The 26,480-nt window shown below is 44.2% G+C and overlaps 1 protein-coding gene across 1 annotated transcript in view; it reads right to left on the minus strand.

The window, feature by feature from the left end:
• The window catches only part of ESPNL (espin like), a 43,994-nt gene that overhangs the window by 3,395 nt on the left and 14,119 nt on the right, over positions 1–26,480 (minus strand). The window contains exons 2-5 of the mRNA XM_073628891.1: positions 3,636–3,749; positions 2,969–3,085; positions 2,645–2,806; positions 1,490–1,528 (exon numbers count right to left, since the gene is read on the minus strand). Of these exons, the coding sequence (XP_073484992.1) occupies positions 1,490–1,528; positions 2,645–2,806; positions 2,969–3,085; positions 3,636–3,749 (432 nt within the window). The remainder of the gene's footprint in view (positions 1–1,489; positions 1,529–2,644; positions 2,807–2,968; positions 3,086–3,635; positions 3,750–26,480) is intronic.

Raw genomic sequence — 26,480 nt, forward strand, 5'->3', positions numbered from 1 at the left:
TGGCTTCCGTCTGGCCACTTTACCATACAGGCCTGATTGGTGGAGTGCTGCAGAGATGGTTATTCTTCTGGAATGTTCTCCTCTCTCCACAGAGAAACGATGGAGCTCTGTTAGAATTACCATTGGATTCTTTGTCGCCCCCCTGACTAAGGCCCTTCTCCTCTGATCGCTCAGTTTGGCCGGGTGGCACGCTCTAGGAAGAGTCCTGGTGGTTCCAAACTTCTTCCATTTACGGATTACGGAGGCCACTGTGCACATTGGGACCTTCAATGCTGCAGACATTTTTATGTACCCTTCCCTAGATTTGTGCCTCGATACAATCCTGTGTCGGAGGTCTACAGACAATTCTTTGGACTTCATGACTTGGTTTGTGCCCTGACATGCACTGTTAACTTTGGGACCTTACATAGACAGGTGTGTGCCTTTCCAAATCATGTCCAATCATCTGAATTTACCACAGGTGGACTCCATGTTGTAGAAACATCTCAAGGATGATCAGTGGAAACAGGATGCACCTGAGCTCAATTTTGACTGTAATTTGCAAGGATTTCAAACAAACTTCTTTCACGTTGTCATATGGGGTATTGTTCGTAGAATTTTGATGAAAATAATCAATTTAATCCTAAGGCTGTAACATAACAAAATGTGGAAAAAAAGAAGCGCTGTGAATACTTTCCGGATGCACTGTACTAAGAACCCAATCAAGCATTGGTGAACTGTCCCAGCTGAAATATAATGTGGGCATGTGTGTAGACTTTGAGGCAATTTTAGCTGTGATTCTTTGACCACTTCTGGACCCCCCACCGTTGTTATACGTCAATACTATAGCTAGCTGCCATAACCCCGGTATCCTCTTCTTCAGCGGGCGGTCCGCTTCAAGATAAAAGTGGTCTCTGCAGTCCTTAAGTGGTTAATCCAAGTGTTTTTTTTTATATGGAAATGGCAATTCAGATTTCAAAATGTATGCCTATAATTACTTCTTTTAGTTATTGCCTACAGTTATATTTTTGAGAACAGCAAAAACACCTTAGCGATTTTGAAAGGGTGCCCACCATTGACCAGTAAAGAGTTATCTACTAATATGATACAAGAAGCCATTCATAAAACATGTACAGTATATGTATCCAGAAACATGAGCTAGCATGAGGATTAAAGAATTATTTTCACATTTTCTGAATACAGTATATAAAGTGTGTTATATTTGGACTTTTATGCATGCATAGTAATGATAAGGTGTGACTAATTTTGTTGTTACTAGATGGCTGTAATATTAATAACATTTAAACCAGCTGGTCCATATGCAGTACTATAGCCTGCTCATTTACTGTATGTAGCCAGGATTTACACTAAACTTGCAATCAAATTTAAAACTAGTCAATCTGCAAAATAAAAGTTAAAATTTTTAAATCAGTAAGAACTCCACTCAAATTTATGAATCTTTTTTTCCATGGAGGATGCTGAGACCGTTTGTGTGCAATTTTACACTTACCCTTTTACCTTCACTATTGAACTTTTGCTCCTCAAAGACCTAATATCAAGCAAAATGTGCCAAGAAAATTACATTAAACACAAAGATGGCAGATTGCATTGGGGAGATTCATAGGATTGGATATAAATGCTGTGGCTGTGCTCTCTATAGACCTTTTTGTGCAATGTAGGGAGTACCGGACACTCTGTAGCCCCTATTGTACCAAGAATGGATTATGTGTCATTCAGAAGTCCCTACTGAATTATGTAGGATATGTGTGGTTCTCATTAACCCTTATTGTACCATATAGGAGTAGGTGGCTTTCAGTAACCCTTATTGTACACTGTACGGAGTAGGGGGTCTCTCATCCTTATTGTTCCATGTACGGAGTTTGTGAATCCCAAAAACATGAATTGAAAATCTAGGGATTGTGAAGCTTTCAGTAGCCATGTTTTGTTCAGTGTGCAGATTGGGGGAGTCCTACTAAAACTGGTGCACACAGAATCTGCTGCAGCTGTGCATAGCAACCAATCAGCTTCTAACTTCAGCTTGTTCAATTAAGGTTTAACAACAAAACCTAGTAACTGATTGGTTACTATGTACACCTACACCAGATTCCGTGTGCACAAGTTTAATCTCCCTTATTATGTGGACTTTAGTAGCCCTTTCTGTATAATGTAGAGAGTATGTGGCTCTTGGTAGAAAACCTTGTTCTGTGTGTGGAGTATGTGGACCTCAGTAACACGTGGCTTAGAAACAAGAGGGCAAAGGGCCCAATTTACTAAACTTTACTAATCAATTTATTTTTTTTTGCCAGAAAAACCTCTATTTTCAGCAGTGACAGCTGCTAAAAAATAATCAATATTGCAAATGACCCACGTGTTTAGCTTATTGAATTGGGCCCACTGCCTCTGTTCGTAGTGTTCGAGGGAGAAAAGGGATGCAGACTCTTCTGAATCATTTTTAAACCACTGACATCTACTGTTTCTTCACTTTAAATATTTTGTTTTATGAGAAACACAGACAGTATGCAACATCCCAGTGAAAAAAAAAATAGTTTTGTGTGAATGTGTGTTTTAGGATTAGTCTTAGATACTGTACTTGCCCTTTACTATACAGTGTTATGTACCCACAAATAATAATAATTTGTGATAACATGCCCTATACTTTTCTTACCTGTTTAGCTTCTTCTTCCAAGTGAGCTTGAAGTCTTCTAACCATCACCTGCCTCTTCCATTCAGGTATTGTACGGCCTTGTTCATCATGAGTAGGTACAAGGGCATCTAAATCCATCGAGTATCCCGATTCGGAAAGATTATCATCTTCAGCATGTTCTGCCTATAAATGACATAGAAAGTCTGACCAAAAGTTTGTTATACAAATAGTTTTTTTTAAAATAGTTACTAATTGCTTTACTCTGTGAAAACTGAACACTATATGACTTCGTATATGTATCTAAAACTATTGGTTTGAAATACATTAAAACCAGGAGGAACTTACAGCGTGGAGAAAAATCCCTGTGATTCTCGCTTTTTGAACACATTGATTAAATCGTGATCGGTCTGAAAGTTGTAGGACATCTTGCAGCTTTCCAGATGGTTCCCCACGTGTATTTATCTAAAAAAACAAAAAAAAACAAAGAGCAACTTTAGGGATTTATATAGCTGAACAACTGAAGGAGCTCTGTTACAATATATTGTAATTAAAGCATCATGCAGTAAGCAAATACATTTTAGTTAAGTGACAAAAATGTAAATGCCTTATCCATTAAATCCAGTCACTGATGTTTTCTAGTCTTGATAAAAGTAGCATGTTAAGTTTTGGAAACTGAAAATTTGGACAGAAAATATTAGAAACAAGTTAGGTGAAGGTTTAATCTTTGAAAAACAATAAAAATGTTTAATATGTACACAAGTATATGATTTGTTAAAATGCAAACCTAATATTTCAATATATATTAAATATTTTGTGGATATCTTATAGATAATTCTCATACTGAAGCTTTGAAAAAAGTAATAAAATATAGAAACTATAGAGGTTTGAATAATAAAGTTTCTGTTGTAAAAATGGAGACAGGTCTGTATGTAATATATATATATATATATATATATATATATATATATATATATATATATTCAGAAGGAAAAAAAGGTTAAATCTTGCATACGGTGTTAGCGAAGAGTGCTGTAAACTTGGCTTTGGAAATAAGGCGACGTCCTGCCCTCTGGTCAGAAATCACAGCGTTGTTCGGACGTTCCATGATGACGCTGGAAAAGTACATCTAAGGACCCAATAATATCCTTAAAATGTCAAGCATACATGTAAGTCCCATTCTTCAATGGTCTGTTTACCACAAGTGCTTCTCTTGATTCCTGCATATGAATTGGTCTCTTCTTCCCCTTTACGTAATCCTGTCGCTTACATAGCTACCTAACTGTAATGTAAATTATATCAGTCGTCTAGGCCCCACTCACTTTCACACTTCATTAACCTACTTGTATACCCTTTATGCCTTGTCTCCCCCTCTAACACCTGTCCCCACCAAGGCCCAGACAATGTGTCTGACTGACACTTATCCTTTCCCAAAAACCTGTCGACTTCTGTCTCTCACAGCTGACCTGGCTGCTATGGAAGACAGAGAAGGGGGATCATGTGGCAATGATAACTAAGGTGTAGTGTGAGAGGAAGGCAGAGATCTTGGTGTAATGTATCCAAGAGGAGGGGGACTCTATAGGCATGTGGGATATGTTACCTGCCCTTATTGTGCTACTGATTCGCTTAACTGCCTCCTCCACCCACTGCCACTTAGAAAAAGCCCCCTGGACCGGTAGACGGGGAGATCATGTAACTACAAGAAAAGATCCATAGCACATCCGATTCATTAATGAAATGAGACACACGCTGAGAACCTTGGCCAAAGGTCAGTAAAAATAAAGGCTTTTTTATTGTTCCTGCTGAACTGACAGATGGATGGAAGGACAGCCAGTGACAGGAGAAAAAAAAGTTAGAGAAAATGTCGCATCTGTTTACAAATACCTACACACTTGGCTGGAGTGTTGTAGTCTGACTTTAGGATCCAGTAAATCTATAAGGCTCCATGAACACGGGCTTAAAAATTGTTGCTTTTACAGGAGTTTTGTGTTCTGCTTGTAGAAGTGGCTTAATGTTACCCTATGGGGGTTATTTACGAAAGGCAAAGCCACTTTGCACTACAAGTGCAAACTACAAGTGCAAAGAGCACTTGAAATTGCACTGAAAGTGCAGTCGCTGTAAATCTGAGGGGTAGATCTGAAATGAGGGGAAGCTCTTCTGATTTTATCATCCAATCACATGCAAGCTAAAATGCTGTTTTTTATTTTCCTTGCATGTCCCCCACAGTTCTACAGTGACTGCACTTCCAAGTGCACTTTGCAATTGTAGTTTGCACTTGTAGTGCAAAGTGGATTTGCCTTTCGTAAATAACCCCTTATGTGTCTATACACATTAGGACGATAAGAGGCATATTTTGAGCTCAGTGTTTAGAGGCAGGAAAAAAAACCCTTCCAGTTTGCATTTCTCATTAGAGCTTTCTGGCAGAAAAAAATGCTAAACTCTCCAAAACTCACCTAAATTATGTACAAAAACCCTCTATATGAGAATTTTTTTTTTCTGCCAAGGGAACTGGAGTTTTTTTTAAGCCCAGCGTGCACGAAGCCTAATACAACTGTATAAGGCCTCTTGCACACTGCAGGTTGAAAAAAGCTCATTACAGCTTTTTTTTTTTTTTACTGAGCTAAAATACAGCCACATAATTGTAATGTGCCTATGCACACAGGTGCATAAACAAGCGCCGTGTATTCTTCAGTAAAAAAAAAAGAAATCTGCTTTTTTGATCAATAATTTACGCCTCGTGCTTGCAAATGCACGCAAATGCCCATTTACGTGCAGAACAAGGCCGCGGGATTACGTTTACGTGCATTTGCGCAAAAATGCATGAACTTGTGCGAATGCCTAAATGCGAAAATACATGCAAATACATACAAAAAAAACAAAAAAAATGAAAAAGTAGATGCTCAAACAGGAGTATCATGTACAAGAAGACAAAAGGAAGACCTAATAAATGCTCTAACAAAAGTGTGCCTATTTATTAAATGGCAGAAATGTAGGAGGGGCTGGGAAATATGGCCCTACTCACAAAGTAGTTCGTTTAGGCTGAATGGTTTTTGGTCTTTGAGTAATTCACATGCTTTATGAGCCAATTAGACAATATTTCAGCTGCACACACATTATTTGCTCAAGTGTGCCATCTAGAACTGATCATAAAGGGAGACTGTACAGTAATAGTGGAACTGGGCTCTATAAAAGACAGAAAGGTAGCTGATCATAGACCTCATGGCAGAGTGGGATCTGATTACGGATCTTGAGGGCAAGGAAGAAGAAGCAGAATGACACCTGGTTGTGAACCACAGGAAGCATTAAAGTGGAACCGAACCCACTTATTTGCCTTTTTCCCCAAAAAAGTTACATTTAAGCTACGAGTGTGCTTACGCCAGCTCTCATTTGAAGTGTCAAGCTATCAGATGACTGGTGTCATAACTGATCACATGTGCAGCACCATGACAACTGCAGATCAAACAGAGGCTAAGATGTCAGCTTTCTTGGGTGTAAAGAACAGGAGGGTTTAGTTCCGCAAGTGGAAGCTGACCATAGCGGGTGATAAAGGGTAATAGGAGTGACAGTTGAGAATTGACATTGGGGGAGGCAGAGAAGACATCGCTATTTAAAGAGGAAAGAGTGAGGATGCAGAGCGGAAAGGAAAGGCAGAAAGTAAAGATCATAGCTGGGAGAGTAAGCAGGCAGAAAGTGAGCTGGCCAAGGGCAAGGGGAAAGTAAAAGAGTGATAACATAGAAGACATAACATAGTGATAACATAGAAGACATGATTATGGCTATAGGGAAGAGAAAGCCGTGGAATCTGACTGTGGACAGAGCAAGAAGAAACAGATCATTAGGAATATAGGTGAAAGGTACAGAGCACGGTTGAGGGCTGTGAAAGCTGATGTTGGCTAAAGAAGGAGGTAAAGCTGAATCTGATCATGGACAATAGTCAACGCTGTATCATGGCCTAGGCTGACAAGGCCCAGGCCTAGGGCAGCACTTTGCAGGGGGGCAGCATGGAAAGAGTGCCCACCGGCTTGCTCTGTTAGTGAAGCGCCAGTCTTATGGGGCGGACTGGGCTGAGAGGCAAATAAGTCTAGCGCCCCCATAAAGCGCCTGGGGGGAGGGGGCGCCACTTCTAATTTTGACTGGCCTATCATCCTGGACCACAAACCTTCCTCACTGTGCTATATGTTTTCTGCTGTACCATTGGCATGGTTATACAGTCAGGTCCATAAATATTGGGACATCGACACAATTCTAATCTTTTTGGCTCTATACACCACCACAACGGATTTGAAATGAAAAGAACAAGATTTGCTTGGCTTTAACTGCAGACTTTCAGCTATAATTTGAGGGTATTTACATCCAAATCAGGTGAACGGTGTAGGAATTACAACAGTTTGTATATGTGCCTCCCACTGTTTAAGGGACCAAAAGTAATGGGACAGATTAACAATCATCCATCAAACTTTCACTTTTTAATACTTGGTTGCAAATCCTTTGCAGTCAATTACAGCCTGAAGTCTGGAACACATAGACATCACCAGACGCTGGGTTTCATCCCTGGTGATGCTCTGCCAGGCCTCTACTGCAACTGTCTTCAGTTCCTGTTTGTTCTTGGGGCATTTTCCCTTCAGTTTTGTCTTCAGCAAATGAAATGCATGCTCAATTGGATTCAGGTCAGGTGATTGACTTGGCCATGGCATAACATTCCACTTCTTTGTCTTAAAAAACTCTTTGGTTGCTTTCTCAGTATACTTCGGGTCATTGTTCATCTGCACTGTGAAGCGCTGTCCAATGAGTTCTGAAGCATCTTGCTGGATACGAGCAGATAATATTGCCCAAAACACTTCAGAATTCATCCTGCTGCTTTTGTCAGCAGTCACATCATCAATAAATACAAGAGAACCAGTTTCATTTGCAGCCATACATGCCCACGCCATGACACTACCACAACCATGCTTCACTGATGAGGTGGTATGCTTTGGATCATGAGCAGTTCTTTTCCTTCTCCATACTCTTCTCTTCCCATAACTCTGGTAAAAGTTGATCTTGGTCTCATCTGTCCATAGGATGTTGTTCCAGAACTGTGAAGGCTTTTTTAGATGTTGTTTGGCAAACTCTAATCTGGCCTTCCTGTTTTTGAGGCTCACCAATGGTTTACATCTTGTGGTGAACCCTCTGTATTCACTCTGGTGAAGTCTTCTCTTGATTGTTGACTTTGACACACATACACCTACCTCCTGGAGAGAGTTCTTGATCTGGCCAACTGTTGCGAAGGGTGTTTTCTTCACCAGGGAAAGAGTTCTTCAGTCATTCACCACAGTTGTTCTCCGTGGTCTTACGGGTCTTTTGGTGTGGCTGAGCTCACCGGTGCGTTCTTTCTTTTTAAGGATGTTCCAAACAGTTGATTTGGCCACACCTAATGTTTTTGCTATCTCTCTGATGGGTTTGTTTTGTTTTTTTCAGCCTAATGATGGCTTGCTTCACTGATAGTGACAGCTCTTTGGATCTCATATTGAGAGTTGACAGCAACAGATTCCAAAGGCAAATAACACACTTGAAATTAACTCTGGACCTTTTATCTGCTCCTTATAAATGGGATAATGAGGGAATAACACACACCTGGCCATGGAACAGCTGAGCAGCCAATTGTCCCATTACTTTTGGTCCCTTAAAAAGTGGGAGGCACATATACAATTTGTTGTAATTCCTACACTGTTCACCTGATTTGGATGTAAATACCCTCAAATTAAAGCTGAAAGTCTGAAGTTAAAACACATCTTGTTCATTTCATTTCAAATCCATTGTGGTGGTGTATAGAGCCAAAAAGATTAGAATTGTGTTGATGTCCCAATATTTATGGACCTGACTGTATCTTCTTAGTCCTCTACATAAAATTATTATTAATTTGTGCTTAAAGTAGAACTATAGGTAACACTTTTTTTTTCATTTTGGATAGAATAAGGGAGGGTTATAGCCCCTTTCAGTTTATTTTTTACCATCCCTGTCCCATTGCAGAGATTTCCCTTCATGTCCTGCCCCATAGTCAAACAGGAATTGAGAGGAAATCTATGCAAATTAAGGGAATCCATTGCCCCCCCCCCCCCGGCCCTCAAAACTAGTGTCCCCACTCAAAAATTTCAGGGCGGGTCTTAAACGGCAAGGGGTGTGTCCTTGACAGGAAGGGGTGGGTCATATTTAAATTAGGGGGTGCACGAGTTTAGTCAGGCCTAGGGCAGCACAAAACCTAAATACACTACTGACAATAGTGTTCTAATTGGAGAGCATGTCAGGGAGGATCTGGCCATGGAATGAAGGGTAAAAGTAGAAGGGGCAGAGAGGGAGCTGATCATGGACAGGGATTGAGTGGGGGACTGTCATTTTGCACTTCTAGGACAGTTCATACTCTTTGTGAAGTATTGGAGAAGTAGTGCATCTGTTTGCACCAGACTTTACTTATTTCTCATAGGGGTGTTGCTTAGCAGAAAGTCGCAGGGCATTGCACATGCAAAGATCCTAAATATTTATAAAATGTGAGATGGCATTTAATATCTGTTCTGGTAGCCAGGGAACAATATGCATAGTGTACATAACAAGGAAAGAATACCATTGTGGAGAATGTGAAGTGCAGAATGCTAGAGACAAAAACACAAGGCAGCAACCCCATGGCTACCATACAAAGTACATGAAATGAGAGAGTATGCAGTGCTGAATGCAGCAGATGAATTAATTGTGGAGAGGGATTTGGGAGAGAGATCTGGGTGAAATGTGGGGTGTACAGGCATATACATGATCTGATTATAATGTAAATAGTTGGATATGAACTGCAATAGAAGCCCCTGAGGATAGTGAGGGAAGAATTTCCAGCAAACATAACTTAGACATGGTATTTAAAACTGTTGGACCACATGTGGTCTTACAATTTCTTCTAAAGGGACCTCAGCCAAAGTAAATTGAGCCACAAGCTGTTCCCCAGCTGATAAAAGTTAGTCTTCCTTATATACTTCACAAGCTTCATACATATTTTTGAACTTTATCTTATTCCACTGAATCCAAGCCTACTAGTTCAGTGCTCAAAATTTCAAGTCCTGAGCTACTAGCCAGGCCTTAAGGGTTACTCGCCACCATTTTCCCTACCCAACTCCTACCATGCCCCGCCCCTAAACACGCCCTCATAAATTATGTCATGAAATGACACTTAAATGTTTTATGCAGAATTAAGTTACAAAAATAAATATTAACAACAACTTTATCATTGTCCATCAGTGCAGCCTCATCAGTGCCCATCAGTGCAGCCTATCAGTGCCCATAAGTGCAGCCTCACCAGTGCCCATCAGCACAGACTCACCAGTGCCCATCAATGCAGCCTCATCAGTGCCCATCAGTGCAGCCTATCAGTGCCCATCAGTGCAGCCCCACCAGTGCCCATCAATGCAGCCTCACCAGTGCCCATCAATGCAGCCTGACCTGTGCCCATCAATGCAGCCTGACCTGTGCCCATCAATGCAGCCTCACCAGTGCCTATCAATGCAGGGTGACCTGTGCCCATCAATGCAGCGTAACCTGTGCCCATCAATGCAGCATAACCAGTGCCCATCAATGCAGCCTCACCTGTGCAGAGGAAGAGGCCAGCTGGCCGGATCATCAGAGAGCGGGGATTGCCCGCTGTAACAGCTTACATATGAATTGCCCGGTGTTTCCAAAGCTCATCGTCACACAGTCCCGCCTCCTGGCCCGGTGCCTTTGATGAGGTCACACGTCCCTGCATTGGACCAGTGTTCTGTCTATCAAAGGCGCCGGGACTGTGCGACGGTGAGCTCTGGGAACACTGGGCAATTCAAATAAAAGCTGTTACAGTGGGCAATCCCCACTCTCTGATGATCCGACCGACTCGCCTCTTCCTCTTCTCTCTCTTCCCCTGGTGATCCTGCCGGCGGTGCTCCCCCCCCTCTGAGGCAGCAATCATTTTCTGCGAGTGGAAAATTTGAGGGCTGTACTAGTTAATTTGAGACTGACAAGCCTGATGTGGATAGTGAAGGGATAGTTGACAGAAAATGTATAGTGTGGAGGGTGGGAGACACCAGAGAATGTAGTGATCAGTTGTGCTGGCTACATAATCGTTTAGGAAAAACCCAACAGGTTGGTTGTGCACAAGGCGATCAATAGATTGATTTGTGTACAACCAGCTAGAACCAGCCAATATGAAATCCTTGCATGGCTGGCTTTAGGCACTGGTCACTCAAATCTAGGCTTTCCTCTATACACTTAGCAGTCACACCAAACAGTGACTACCTATTTGACTGTTATCGGTGAGAGAAATTCTAATTGAATGGTACACAGATTGAGAGATATATATAATATATATTTATTTAATTTTTTTTAAGGTGGAGAAGTGTTAGAACCTGAGCCAGGCTCTTTTGCTGCCAGTGTCCTGTCTAATTTGCAGTTGTCAACTACTCCCGCCTGTTACTTAACAGACCTGCAGGAAACGAGGATGAATGGTAACCATACTAAGACCTGAATATTATTTCAAGGGTCCCTTTTAAAGTGGTTGTAAACCCTCACATCTACCCAGTGAAGTGACTGGCCTCAGGTGATGCGCAGAGATGAAACAAATCCTCCTACATAAGTTGTACTGGTCTATCTGCAGTCTTCTCTTCTGTACATCCATTCTAAGTCCAGAATTTATAAAACTCGTCAGCGTTCTGAAAAAAAGGGGGCGGATAACTGAAACTACACACTGCAGAGCTCAGTGAGGAGAGCGCCAAGGGCTGATTGGAGGGAAGAGACACCCCCTCCACACAGCTCAAAGGAACAGAGCTGAGGCTGTCAATCTGATGGAGGTCCCTCTCCTGTCACCATTTTTCTCTTGGTGTCAGGAAAACTTGTCAGTAGTGACTCATGCTGATACAGTAGCAGAGGAAGGAAGCAGCGGACAGAAATTACACTTAGTGCTTTTAATTTAGACAATTACACAATATAGAGGAAATGCTTTGTTCATATTTTATGTCTAAGGTTAACAACCGCTTTAACCACCTCCCGTCTGCAGTATAGACTAATGACGGCGGGCTGATGCTCTCTGGTTCTGGGACAATGTCACATGTTGTCGCCCCAGTCTCACCTCGCTTGGGCACATGGCGCAACCCCGACCTCAGTAAAGAGCCAATGACAAGGCTCTTTACCCATGTGATTAGTTGTGTTCAATCATAGCTGATCACATGTAAACAAAGAAATGCCGGTTATCGTCTCTCCTCACCTCACACTGACAGAGTGTGAGGAGAGAAGAGCTGATCAGCGGCATCTCCTCAGAGGGAAGACTTGCACAGATAATCAGGGAACTGATCATCAGTGCCTTGATTATCAATGCAGCCCCAACAGTGCCCAGCTGTGATGCCAGTCAGTGCCCATCATTGATGCCAATCTGTGCCCATCAGTGTTGCCAGTCAGTGCCCATCAGTGATGCCAATTTGTGCCCATCAGTGATGCCAGTCAGTGCTGCCTTTCAGTGCCCATCAGTGCCGACCCATCAGTGTCTCCTATCATTGCCCATAAGTGCCGCCTATCAGTGCTCATCAGTGCTGCCTATCAGTGCTGCATATTAGTGCCTCCTCATTAGTGCCACCTCAAAAGTGCCCTTCAGTGCCATCTCATCAGTGCAGCCTATCAGTGCTCATCAGTGAAGGAGAAAAAATACTTATTTACAAAATTTACTGACAGAAAAAGAAAAACTTTTTTTTTTCAAATTTTAGCAAAACATTAAAAACCCAGCGGTGATTAAATACCACCAAAAGAAAGCTCTATTTGTGTGAAAAAAAAGATAAAAATTTAAATTGGATACAGCGTTGTACGATCGCACAATTGTCATTGACAGCGCTGAAAGCTAAACATTGGCCTGGGCAGGAAGGGGGTAAAAGTGCCCAGTGTTGAAGCGGTTAAAAAAAAAATTGTGAAAAGTTGGTCAAGACATTTTATGATGCCCCCTGACAGTTTATTGTGCATTGGGAGTTGACAAAAAATATTGTCAAAGTGATAGCTTTTAGGGGCTAACTAATAATTTAATTAAAAAAAAGAGATTTGGGGTTTTAAAACTCCTTCTTTATGACAGATAAATTGCTAAAAATGGTGTGATGGGACAGTACTATAGCCTATATAAAGTATAAGGATATTAGTCTAGGCATTTTGTGCCCGTTTAGTTTCATGAGTAAAAGGATATGAAATATAAGAATATTATCCTGGGCACTGGGCACCAGTCACATATTTCTGGAAGAATAATGAAGTGAGCACACAAGTAACAAGTCACACTCTTGAGTAAATGACCAACACTTGAAGCTCACTGAATGATAGACACAGGGCAATGGAGAGCAGTGAATTAGTCCCTGTCTGGCAGTGATTTTGTTCTCATTAATATTTAACCTGGAAATTTGGCAGGTCCCCAGAAATCTGACCTCTTTATACCTGTGTGCGTCCTGTCATCTTAAACGCAGCATACGAAGAAGGAATAAGAAGTTAACGGGTTCCAAAAGTTGAATGCCTACTTCTTGAGTTTTCTGAACCTTCTAAATGTTTAGCACATAGATATTTCTTATACCCACCAGCAGATTTTTGCATTTATATACATACATTTTAGACAATTTTTTTAAGTAAGTACATGGTATTGTAAGCAATGAGATGGGAAACAGATAAAGGCTAGGTCCTCAGACTGACGAGCATAAATTAATAACCGACTAGTTAAAAATAAGCACCGTTGTATGAAAAGGTATAATATATCGTATGAAAACAAATTAAAATGGAAGCCATGCTTCTCTCTTTCATTTCTAATGAACAATATATACCCTGTTTCCCCAAAAATAAGACCTAGCGTGATTGTCGGTGATGGCTGCAATATAAGCCCTACCCACCAAATAAGCCCTAGTTAAAGTCCCTGTAGGTCTTATTTTCAGGGTAGGGCTTATTTTCGGGGAAACAGGGTAGGGCTTATTTGGGGGGTAGGGCTTATATTGCAGCCATCACCGACAATCACGCTAGATCTTTTTTTTAGGGGAAACAGGGTAGTAATTCCCACTTCATGGAACCTCTAACTGTATTATTGGATAGTTATTCTTTGCTGGGCTCCCACAGTAAACTTCATTCAGCCCTGTCCTCATGCCTGCACATTGGATTGAAGCCACAAGACATGGAGAAAAACAATGAGTTATAAGCAACATTAAGAGAAAGAAACAAAAAAAAGACATATAAAGCTACTATTTATACAATAAAATTATTCAGTGGCAACTCTAGACCAATAATAAATTATTATTAAGAAAGTCCTGAGGTGCAGGGCCAGATTAAGAGCATCATGGGCCTGGTGCTGAGGATTTCGGTGGGCCTTTTTATGGAAACAAAATGAAAATGCAAACAATTTTTCGCTAAAACGAATTAAATAAACTCTCACCAGTAATACCAGCTGTGCAGCCTCTGAGCAGCAGCAACACCACCAATACCACCTGCTATGCGATCTCTCACCAGCAGCAACATAGGGAGACCACATTTCCAAACTGTCATTCAGAGACAACCCCCTCTTCCCAAAAAAAGATGAGGGTGGGGGATGTAGTCTCGGGGTTGGCAGGGAAATCGGTGGTGGAGGTGATTTGTCAGGCAAATGGCTGGTGTTAGTACTTAAAATCAATCATCCTGACACCATGCTTGATATGGTGTCAGGATGATCAAATTCCATTATTTCAGTTACCACATTGTAATATATAGTGAAATAGTTCAACTCACCATCATGCAGAATCAGTGGGACCTGAGCTTGTCACTTGCCACCAGATGCAGCTTGTCACTTGCCACCCATAGCCTGCCACCAGATGTAGAGTATCACTTTCCACAGTTGCCTGCCGCTAGATGCAGCATGTCACTTGCCACCAGCAGCCTGCCACCAGATACAGTGTGCCACTTGCAACCAGATACAGTGTGCCACTTGCTACCCACAGCCTGCCAAAAGGTACAATGTGCCAATTGCCACCAGCAGCCTGCCACCAGATACAGTGTGCCACTTGCCAACAGTAGCCTTTCACCAGATACAGTGTGCCACTTGCTACCGACAGCCTGTCACCAGATACAGTGTGCCACTTGCCACCAGCAGCCTGCCACTAGATACAGTGTGCCACTTGCCACCAGATACAGTGTGCCACTTGCCACCAGCAGCCTGCCACCAGATACAGTGTGTCACTTGCCACCAGCAGCCTGCCACCAGATACATTGTGCCACTTGCCACCAGATACAGTGTGCCACTTGCCACCAGCTCCCTGCCACCAGATACAGTGTGCCACTTGCCACCAGCAGCCTTCCATCAGATACAGTGTGCCACTTGCCAACCACAGCCTACCACCAGATACAGTGTGTCACTTACCACCAGCAGCCTTCCACCAGATAGTGTGCCACTTGCCACCAGCAGCCTGCCATCAGATACAGTGTGCCACTTGCCACCAGCAGCCTACCACCAGATACATTGTGCCACTTGCCAACCACAGCCTACCACCAGATACAGTGTGCCACTTGCCACCGGCAGCCTGCCACCAGATACAGTGTGCCACTTGCCACCGGCAGCCTGCCACCAGATACAGTGTGCCACTTGCCACCAGCAGCCTGCCACCAGATACAGTGTGCCACTTGCCAACCACAGCCTACCACCAGATACAGTGTGTCACTTACCACCAGCAGCCTTCCACCAGATAGTGTGCCACTTGCCACCAGCAGCTAGCCGCCAGATACAGTGTGCCACTTGTCACCAGCAGCCTGCCACCAGATACAGTGTGCCACTTGCCAACCACAGCCTACCACCAGATACAGTGTGCCACTTGCCACTGGCAGCCTGCCACCAGATACAGTGTGCCACTTGCCACCAGCAGCCTGCCACCAGATACAGTGTGCCACTTGCCAACCACAGCCTACCACCAGATACAGTGTGCCACTTGCCAACCACAGCCTGCCACCAGATACAGTGTGCCACTTGCCACTAGCAGCCTGCCACCAGATACAGTGTGCCACTTGCCACTAGCAGCCTGTCACCAGATACAGTGTGCAACTTGCCACTAGCAGCCTGCCACCAGATACAGTGTGCCACTTGCCACTGACAGCCTGTCACCAGATACAGCGTGTCACTTGCCACTGACAGCCTGTCACCAGATACAGCGTGTCACTTGCCACCAGCAGCCTGCCACCAGATACAGTGTGCCACTTGCCACCAGCAGCCTGCCACCAGATACAGTGTGCTACTTGCCACCAGCAGCCTGCCACCAGATACAGTGTGCCACTTGCCACTAGCAGCCTGCCACCAGATACAGTGTGCCACTTGTCACCTGCAGCCTATCACCAGATACAGTGTGCCACTTGCCACTAGCAGCCTGCCACCAGATACAGTGTGTCACTTGCCACCAGATACAGTGTGCCACTTGCCACTAGCAGCCTGCCACCAGATACAGTGTGCCACATGTCACCTGCAGCCTGTCACCAGATACAGTGTGCCACTTGCCACTAGCAGCCTGTCACCAGATACAGTGTGCCACTTGCCACTAGCAGCCTGCCACCAGATACAGTGTGCCACTTGCCACTGACAGCCTGTCACCAGATACAGCGTGTCACTTGCCACCAGCAGCCTGCCACCAGATACAGTGTGCCACTTGCCACCAGCAGCCTGCCACCAGATACAGTGTGCTACTTGCCACCAGCAGCCTGCCACCAGATACAGTGTGCCACTTGCCACTAGCAGCCTGCCACCAGATACAGTGTGCCACTTGTCACCTGCAGCCTATCACCAGATACAGTGGGCCACTTGCCACTAGCAGCCTGCCACCAGATACAGTGTGCCACTTGCCACTGACAGCCTGTCACCAGATACAGCGTGTCACTTGCCACCAGCAGCCTGCCACCAGGTACAGTGTGCCACTTGCCACCAGCAGCCTGCCACCAGATACAGTGTGCTACTTACCACCAGCAGCCTGCCACCAGATACAGTGTGCCACTTGCCACTAGCAGCCTGCCACCAGATACAGTGTGCCACTTGTCACCTGCAGCCTATCACCAGATACAGTGTGCCACTTGCCACTAGCAGCCTGCCACCAGATACAGTGTGTCACTTGCCACCAGATACAGTGTGCCACTTGCCACTAGCAGCCTGCCACCAGATACAGTGTGCCACATGTCACCGGCAGCCTGTCACCAGATACAGTGTGCCACTTGCCACTAGCAGCCTGTCACCAGATACAGTGTGCCACTTGCCACTAGCAGCCTGCCACCAGATACAGTGTGCCACTTGCCACTGACAGCCTGTCACCAGATACAGCGTGTCACTTGCCACCAGCAGCCTGCCACCAGATACAGTGTGCCACTTGCCACCAGCAGCCTGCCACCAGATACAGTGTGCTACTTACCACCAGCAGCCTGCCACCAGATACAGTGTGCCACTTGCCACTAGCAGCCTGCCACCAGATACAGTGTGCCACTTGTCACCTGCAGCCTATCACCAGATACAGTGTGCCACTTGCCACTAGCAGCCTGCCACCAGATACAGTGTGTCACTTGCCACCAGATACAGTGTGCCACTTGCCACTAGCAGCCTGCCACCAGATACAGTGTGCCACATGTCACCGGCAGCCTGTCACCAGATACAGTGTGCCAATTGCCACTAGCAGCCTGTCACCAGATACAGTGTGCCACTTGCCACTAGCAGCCTGCCACCAGATACAGTGTGCCACTTGCCACTGACAGCCTGCCACCATATACAGCGTGTCACTTGCCACCAGCAGCCTGCCACCAGATACAGTGTGCCACTTGCCACCAGCAGCCTGCCACCAGATACAGTGTGCTACTTGCCACCAGCAGCCTGCCACCAGATACAGTGTGCCACTTGCCACTAGCAGCCTGCCACCAGATACAGTGTGCCACTTGTCACCTGCAGCCTATCACCAGATACAGTGGGCCACTTGCCACTAGCAGCCTGTCACCAGATACAGTGTGCCACTTGCCACTAGCAGCCTGTCACCAGATACAGTGTGCCACTTGCCACTAGCAGCCTGCCACCAGATACAGCGTGCCACTTGCCACTAGCAGCCTGTCACCAGATACAGTGTGCCACTTGCCACTAGCAGCCTGTCACCAGATACAGTGTGCAACTTGCCACTAGCAGCCTGCCACCAGATACAGTGTGCCACTTGCCACTAGCAGCCTGCCACCAGATACAGTGTGCCACTTGTCACCTGCAGCCTATCACCAGATACAGTGGGCCACTTGCCACTAGCAGCCTGCCACCAGATACAGTGTGCCACTTGCCACTGACAGCCTGTCACCAGATACAGCGTGTCACTTGCCACCAGCAGCCTGCCACCAGATACAGTGTGCCACTTGCCACCAGCAGCCTGCCACCAGATACAGTGTGCCACTTGCCACTAGCAGCCTGCCACCAGATACATTGTGCCACTTGCCACTAGCAGCCTGCCACCAGATACAGTGTGCCACTTGCCACTGACAGCCTGTCACCAGATACAGCGTGTCACTTGCCACCAGCAGCCTGCCACCAGATACAGTGTGCCACTTGCCACCAGCAGCCTGCCACCAGATACAGTGTGCTACTTGCCACCAGCAGCCTGCCACCAGATACAGTGTGCCACTTGCCACTAGCAGCCTGCCACCAGATACAGTGTGCCACTTGTCACCTGCAGCCTATCACCAGATACAGTGGGCCACTTGCCACTAGCAGCCTGCCACCAGATACAGTGTGCCACTTGCCACTGACAGCCTGTCACCAGATACAGTGTGCCACTTGCCACCAGCAGCCTGCCACCAGATACAGTGTGCTACTTGCCACCAGCAGCCTGCCACCAGATACAGTGTGCCACTTGCCACTAGCAGCCTGCCACCAGATACAGTGTGCCACTTGTCACCTGCAGCCTATCACCAGATACAGTGTGCCACTTGCCACTAGCAGCCTGCCACCAGATACAGTGTGTCACTTGCCACCAGCAGCCTGCCACCAGATACAGCGTGCCACTTGCCACTAGCAGCCTGTCACCAGATACAGTGTGCCACTTGCCACTAGCAGCCTGTCACCAGATACAGTGTGCCACTTGCCACTAGCAGCCTGCCACCAGATACAGCGTGCCACTTGCCACTAGCAGCCTGTCACCAGATACAGTGTGCCACTTGCCACTAGCAGCCTGCCACCAGATACAGTGTGCCACTTGCCACTAGCAGCCTGCCACCAGATACAGTGTGCCACTTGTCACCTGCAGCCTATCACCAGATACAGTGGGCCACTTGCCACTAGCAGCCTGCCACCAGATACAGTGTGCCACTTGCCACTGACAGCCTGTCACCAGATACAGTGTGCCACTTGCCACTAGCAGCCTGCCACCAGATACAGTGTGCCACTTGCCACCAGCAGCCTGCCACTTCCTCCAGGACTCTTCCAGGATGGGTAGAAGGGACAGGGCCAGCATAGTCAAACAAATCCCTGGAGCCCCCACCCCTCCTGATCTGGGATGGTATGGCTGTGTGTAAAATGAATGCCAGGAGTATTGATCAGACCAAGTTCTATAGAGGGGGGTGTGTACAGCCTTTGGGCTCACACTGGTTTGCTGCAGTTTGGGCGCACTGCTTGTGTATCTGCAGTTTTAGCTTGCAGTCCTATTGATTTTGGTGCGCTTTCAGAAAAAACATGCAACCTAATAGAAATCAATAGGACTGTGGGTAAAACGCAGGAAAACTGCGGATACACCAGCAATGGGCCAAAACACAGCAAATGAGTGTGAACCCACCTAAAAGCACAAGGAGCCAAATCTACATATTGACTGCAGTTATAAGAGCCATTGCTGAAGATAAAGGTAAAAGAGGGGGAGAGAAGGGAGATAAGAGTCCAGTCACTGAGCTCACACTTGGATGGGAAGCTTATCACTCACATATCTGTTCACCTTCTATCTGCCGGCTGCTCTGTTCACAATTTCCCAGCCCACACGGCTCCTTCACTGCACACAGAGAGAGAGGAGAGAGGGGAGGGGGAAGGCAGAGCCATTTGTGTAGGGGGGGAACTGTGCACTGTGACGCTATACTAAACACAGTGAGCCAACTCAGATGCAGCCAGACACCCCTACATTTACACACAGCTTCTCCTGTCCCATAGACGTTTATGGGCAGGAGAAAGTCGGGCTTATATTGCTATCTGTGAGGGCCGATTTTAAGGCAGGGGCCTGGAGCTGCAGCTCCATCAGCCCCTATGTTAATCCGGCCCTGCTGAGGTGGCCAAATGTTGCGCTAAAATAAAAAGTAAACCTGAACAAATCAATTGAAAACGAGACAATAGAAGCAGCTTGCACCAAGAGTCTGCAATACAAAACCCAAAATCATGCAGTATATAAATAGTGCAGCGCTAAATAAATTAATAAAGGTGAAAACAAGGCTGAAAAAAGAAAACTAATGCAAGCATATGTGAAGGTTAAATCATTAAATGAAGTGAAACATATTCAGAATAAACAGCACTAATATGCATATAAATAACAGTGATATAAGATGCACCAACAAAATACATTTTAAATATGATAATCCCAAGTGAGAAATACTTATACGCAGGGCTTTTTTTCTCAAACAATAGGTGCTGGAACTTAACCATGGCCCCACAAAACCCCTCCCCCTACACACACCCTCCAAATCACATCAAATAGTGGGTGTGTTCAGTCAAATTTCACAAAAACAGAAGGAGAGTCTTAAAGGGGCATTAAGTACCAGGATTGCATTACATACAGAGTGCAGAGCTGTCACTTGTAAACACAGAAACCAGACTTCTGTGTTTACAAATGATTGTGATCAGGCACTAAAGGAACTGAGTTCCACCAAGTTCCCCCTGAAAAAAAGCCCTGCTTATACATAGTAAAATTTGTGAATATAAAGTCCCGATAGCATTGCAGGAGAAACTTCAATAGGCGAGTGCTACAATGAGCACTGTGATAAAAGAAAAGTCCCTTAATCTAATGGAGACCGGAACACCCAAAGTGAAATAGATTGGCTCCTTACCAGCTATACAGACCAAAAAGTTGGTCTCACCAAGCCACGGGAAATGGGTCTCCCAAAACCATAGGAACAATTCAAGGTTGTGATAACAGGAACTCCTGAGAGGATAAGGGGGACCAAGGCTGCTCCACTAAGGATGGCGATGTCACTCAAAATATAAAACAAAGAGGACTTCCATGATGCAGTATGAACAGATATTTAATGAACTTAGTAAAGTAATGCACTTACAGAAAGACGACTGGGTAAAGGCACACATAGATGATCATATCAGTAGATCAAGGCGGCTTCTTCCCTCGAGGCTTCCTTCGTATGCTACCACTGTCAGAACATCTCCTCCTTAGAGGAAAGCGTGATGATGTCGGAACTGCAGACTCCTCCCTACGCGTTTCGTCACTAACGGACGTCGCATGGGGATTGGCTGCGATCACGGCATCACCACACAGGTAGTATAAATAGTGCCGCGGCGCCATTTTGACTGTGGGCTATGGGAGCACTAATATAAGAGTTGAATAGGCGCCTCCATTCAAACTAATGGCAAACCCAATACAGCGGAGCAAGAAGGAATAAAGCTATAACTAGAATAGGATCAAAGTCCATCTAATGGCCATAAAATTAATAACAAGTTGGTTCATTATCCAGCAGCGGAAGGTAACTTCAGAAGCCTTTACAGAAAGCAGACATACAATAACATTAAGTGCAGATATATCCAATATATTAACATACCGTAATATAGATTATAAAAAATACAACTTTAATTAAAAAGTAAATATTATATAAAGTTTAAAAAAACGAAAGTAAGAAAATAAAAAATAAATAAATAATAAAAATAAGTATAAAAATATTTCAAAAATATTATTAATTTTATAAAAATCCCTAAAAATTGTTTAAAAAATCAAGCATTATTAAGGAAACAATTAATGTCCCAATCAACGTTAAGTCCAAAGGGGACATAAGATTTTATATTAAAAATCCATTTTGTTTCGAGACGAGAAACAGATCGAACTTTATTAGTACCCCTCCAATGTGGTTGAATTCTGTCGATAGCTAAAAATAGAGTACCTTTCATTTTCTTCTCATGATATTTAGCATAATGTCTGGAGAGATTGTGTTTGGTAAAACCTCGTTTGATGTTCCCTACGTGTTCCTCTAGGCTTACATGTAAGGCTCTCTTTGTTCTTCCAATATATTGTTTGGAACACAGACATTTAATTAAGTATACTACGCATTCCGTGGAACATGTCATAAAGGACTCAATATTATATAATCTGTTCGTCTGAGTGAAATTAAAAGTCTCACATTTTCTCCCCTGGAAGGAGTTAATTTGACAAATCGCACACTTCCTGCAGGGGAAGAAGCCTTTCATAGTTTGAAAGAAAGAAATTCGTTTAGGGGGGTCTACAACATTGGGAGCGATGGTATGGCGTAAAGCAGGAGCCCCTCTGTAAATAACTACCAGCCGTTCTGGAATAACTGGGCCCAGGACTTTATCACTTTTCAATATATTCCAATGCTTGTTAAAAATCTTTTTCACGGAATAGTATTAATTGGAGAACCCAGTAATCATTGAATAGTTGAATCTATCATTTTGGGCTTGATGGACTTTCTTAGGACCATAGATCATAAGATCCCTATTGAGGTCACCAACTTCACGAATAGTATCCTCAATCTTGTTAACATTATAACCCTTTTCCAAAAACCTAGTTTTTAAAATCAAGGCCTGCTCATCGTAGTCAGAAATAGAGGTACAGTTTTGTCTTATTCGTTGGAATTGGCTTTTCGGTACTGCACTAAGCCATGCTGGATGATGACAACTCGTTAATGGTATGAAGGCATTACGGTCAGTCTCCTTAAATTGAGTAGTAGTAACCAAATGTCCATCCCTGACGAGGATATTGAGATCCAGGAAATGGATACAAGACTCACTAGTTTCATATTGTAAGGAGATACCCCTATCATTGGAATTGAGTTTGACAAAAAAGGCCTCAAGAGAAGGTAAGTCACTTTCCCATATAAGGAGTATATCATCTATGTACCTTTTCCACAGGCGTAACTCACTTGGGGGGTGGGAGTCTATTACCTCTTGTTCCCACCGGGCCATAAATTTGCCAAGCTCAGAGCGAACTTGGCGCCCATAGCAACACTGCGTGTTTGTAGGAAAAAGGTACCTCCAAACCAAAAGTAATTGTGGCTAGTAGCAAAAATTAAAAGATCTATGATAAAATCCCTCTGTATGGTGGTTAAGGTATAGTCCTGTTCCAAATAGTATTTTACCATCTCTAGGCATTGTTGATGTGATATTACTGTGTACAAGGAGGCAACATCTGCTGTAGCCAAAAGGCATCCTTCTCTCCAATCAAACTCAGCTAGAATCTTAATCACTTGAGAGGTATCTTTCAAATGGGAGGGAGTTGCCATAACTAGAGGCTGCAAAAATTCGTCCACATATCTTCCTATTCTGGCAGTTACAGAGTCGATGCCAATGATAATAGGGCGGCCTGGAGGCCTAATTAGACTCTTGTGAACTTTTGGGAGATAATAAATGACCGGTATCCTTGGTACTGAGGGAACAAGGTATGCTTTTTCTTTTTTATTAACACTGCCTGACTGAAACCCCCTGTCAACCAGGGCCAAAAGTTCTTTCTTATACCTAATCGTAGGATTCAAAGCCAATGGAATATAAGTTTGATTGTCCGATAAGAGCCTATTCATGTCTTCAAGGTAGTCCGCTTTATTTAAAATAACAATCCCCCCACCCTTATCCGCGGGGCGGATGATAATATCATTGCGTGCACAAATCTGTTTCATACTCATATGGGAATTGCAATTTTTATTAGATCTAGGTATCTTGAGATCTACCAGATCCTTAATCACCATTTCCTTAAAAATCTGAACAGAAGCAGCCGCTTTGATCTACTGATATGATCATCTATGTGTGCCTTTACCCAGTCGTCTTTCTGTAAGTGCATTACTTTACTAAGTTCATTAAATATGTGTTCATACTGGGGGGCGTGGCCTGGACGGCTACGTGATAGGACGTGTTTGAGCAGAGCTCCGCTCGTGATAGATTCTGCTAACGATATCCTGCATATTTCCAGCAAACAATTTCTCCTATATTTGTGTGACTACAATCTACAGTACCTGCCCTGATATGTCTCCACCGAAGAGGAACAATACGGCCTCCTCATCCTTGGATAGGTATCAGAAACTAGACCGGGACCAAGAGGGGCAAGATGGCGACTCTGCAGTTGTTAAATGAAGGGTTAGTGTGTGGGTGTGGCGCTGTCCTAATTTGTAAGTCGTGTGTAGTCAAATCCTATGTGTAAAGTCGCATATGAAATATAAACCAGAATCGCATATACCTAATATATACCAAAAATAAACAGCAAAGTGCCCCCCTTTGTGGTGTGTGGGTGTAGCACTGTCCTAGTGTATAGGAATGCTTTATGAGTCATGTGTAACCAAATCCCATATGTAAAGTTGCATAAGAAAAATGTGAACAAAATCGCATATAACAAATCAACCAAAATAAACAGCAAAAGTGTGCAACTTTAACTAGAATTATTCCATCCACATACAGTGATTAATGTAAAAGTCTTTAGCACATATAAAATAGGTTAAATCGTGACTGGTGCTCAGTGCAACTTAGGTGAGAATCTTGACATCTTTGTGAATCAAGCCAGGTATTTATATTAATATTAATCTTGGTGACCAGGTGCTCGTGTCTTGTGATCATGCGGCCACTCACCAGCTTCTTTAACCCCTGCGGGGGGAATACGCAGTCACAGTATATGCCACTGTGCGGCAATCCACAGGCTGTTTCTTACTCAGAGCCAGCAGACTCTTTAAATCTCTAGGCTTCCTGATTATTATTTTAGGTCTCTCTGGAAGGGTGTTATTCAGAGCTAGGTCTTCTTGCAGTATTCTTCAATGTGTCCTAAAAACCTTGGTATCTCTCCAGATGCATTGCTCATACACCCCTCCTGTATACTTGTGTGCCTGTTCTCGGGCTTGCGATTCATCTCTTCACAGTCCAGTCTGGTAGAAGGTGATTCTGTTCTGGCTAATAGCACAACTTGTTCACAAGTTTTCTCCAGGCTGGTATTCCAGAAGATTGTGTTCAAGACTGATTAACCACCTGCTGTTGATTCAATTAGCTACATACCCCTACACAGTCTACAATTCTAGACTGCAATTCTAGTTAAAGTTGCACACTTTTGCTGTTTATTTTGATTGATTTGTTATATGCGATTTTGTTCACATTTTTCTTATGCAACTATACATATAGGATTTGGTTACACACGACTCATAAAGCATTCCTATAGACTAGGACAGTGCTACACCCACACACCACAAAGGGGGGCACTTTGCTGTTTATTTTTGGTATATATTAGGTATATGCGATTCTGGTTTATATTTCATATGCGACTTTACACATAGGATTTGACTACACACAACTTACAAATTAGGACAGCGCCACACCCACACACTAACCCTTCATTTACCCTCTGTTTTTTCCACTTCGGTGGAAATCACACCTGTGGAGGCAGCAGTCCTGTATGCGATTTCTCCCATTTTTTCCATTTTCTCATTTTTCCACTCTTTATTTAATCTTCTGTTCCGTTGCGCGGATACACTACCCATATTTCATGACTCTGCAGCTGCACATGCTGCCCCGCATACAGAACACGAGGCGGCTGACACGGCGAAGGTCCTGGAAGCGATTTCCCTGTGCCAATCAACGCTAACAACTAAGATAGAGGAGGTGAAGGTGGACATATCGATAATTATATGACCAAAATCCGGGAGCGGGTCACAGAAGCTGAGACCAGATTAAGTCGTGCGGAGGACACGCTGTATCCCCTACAGCACTCTCAGGAAGACATGCAGCGCCAAATCCAGCAACTAGCTCAAAAACATGACAAGCTCGAAAACCGTGCCCGCAGATCTAATCTCCGCTTCACTGGTCTGCCGGAGGGCTCTGAGGGTCCTGACCCAGCCACTTTCCTTAAGAAACTCCTGGTCACTGCATACGGCAGAGAGGCTTTCTCTACCACATTTGTGGTGGAACGTGCCCATCGTATGCCCGCACGCCGTCCACCTGAAGGTGCACTGCCAAGCACATTTATAGCAAACCTATTGAACTACAGCGGGCTCCATTCGGGGAGGTTAAACGGTGTTTGAGGACCCATCACCTAAAATACGCGATGCTATTCCCAGCCCGTCTCCTCGTGAAGTGGAGAGAAACCGTCCTGCCTGATAGAACTTCCAGCAAGCTGATCGTAAGTTGACTCACTTGCTCATACTGCGAACATTGACTCACATAATAAATCCGTACTTGACCCCCACTTCACATGCTTCTGAAGCATATTTAGAACATCTCCGCATCAACTAGTGGGGGGCTTATTACTACATTTACGGGAGATGTGTCGAGTGCTACCCGGCATTCACCCCCTTTTACGGTTGCAAAAGTTACACTTGGGCCATACCATCATGACTGCCACCAAGGGCCCCAGGTAATCTACTGCCATTCTCTGATTGGGAAAGTCTCCCTTCTGAGACTGTCGTGAGGGGTGAATGGGCCTAACCGCATGTGGGTCACAGATGTCCTTACTTTATTCCCTCATTCACCTCCCTTCCACAAGGACTTTTCAAACTTTTGTGGCTGGAAACCTTTTGAATATTTTTTCTTTTTTCTCCTCCCCCTTTTCTATTTTATTTTTTCTTTACTTTTTGGAGGGTGGAGGGGGTTAATAATTATATTTTGTTTTTTTTCTTTCTTTTTTGTTCTTCAATAGACGATTCTAATTGCTATTTATCACGGCTGAGCGATCGG

Source organism: Aquarana catesbeiana, linkage group LG04 (assembly GCF_042186555.1).
Source record: "Aquarana catesbeiana isolate 2022-GZ linkage group LG04, ASM4218655v1, whole genome shotgun sequence".
Classification (NCBI taxonomy): Eukaryota; Metazoa; Chordata; class Amphibia; order Anura; family Ranidae; genus Aquarana; species Aquarana catesbeiana.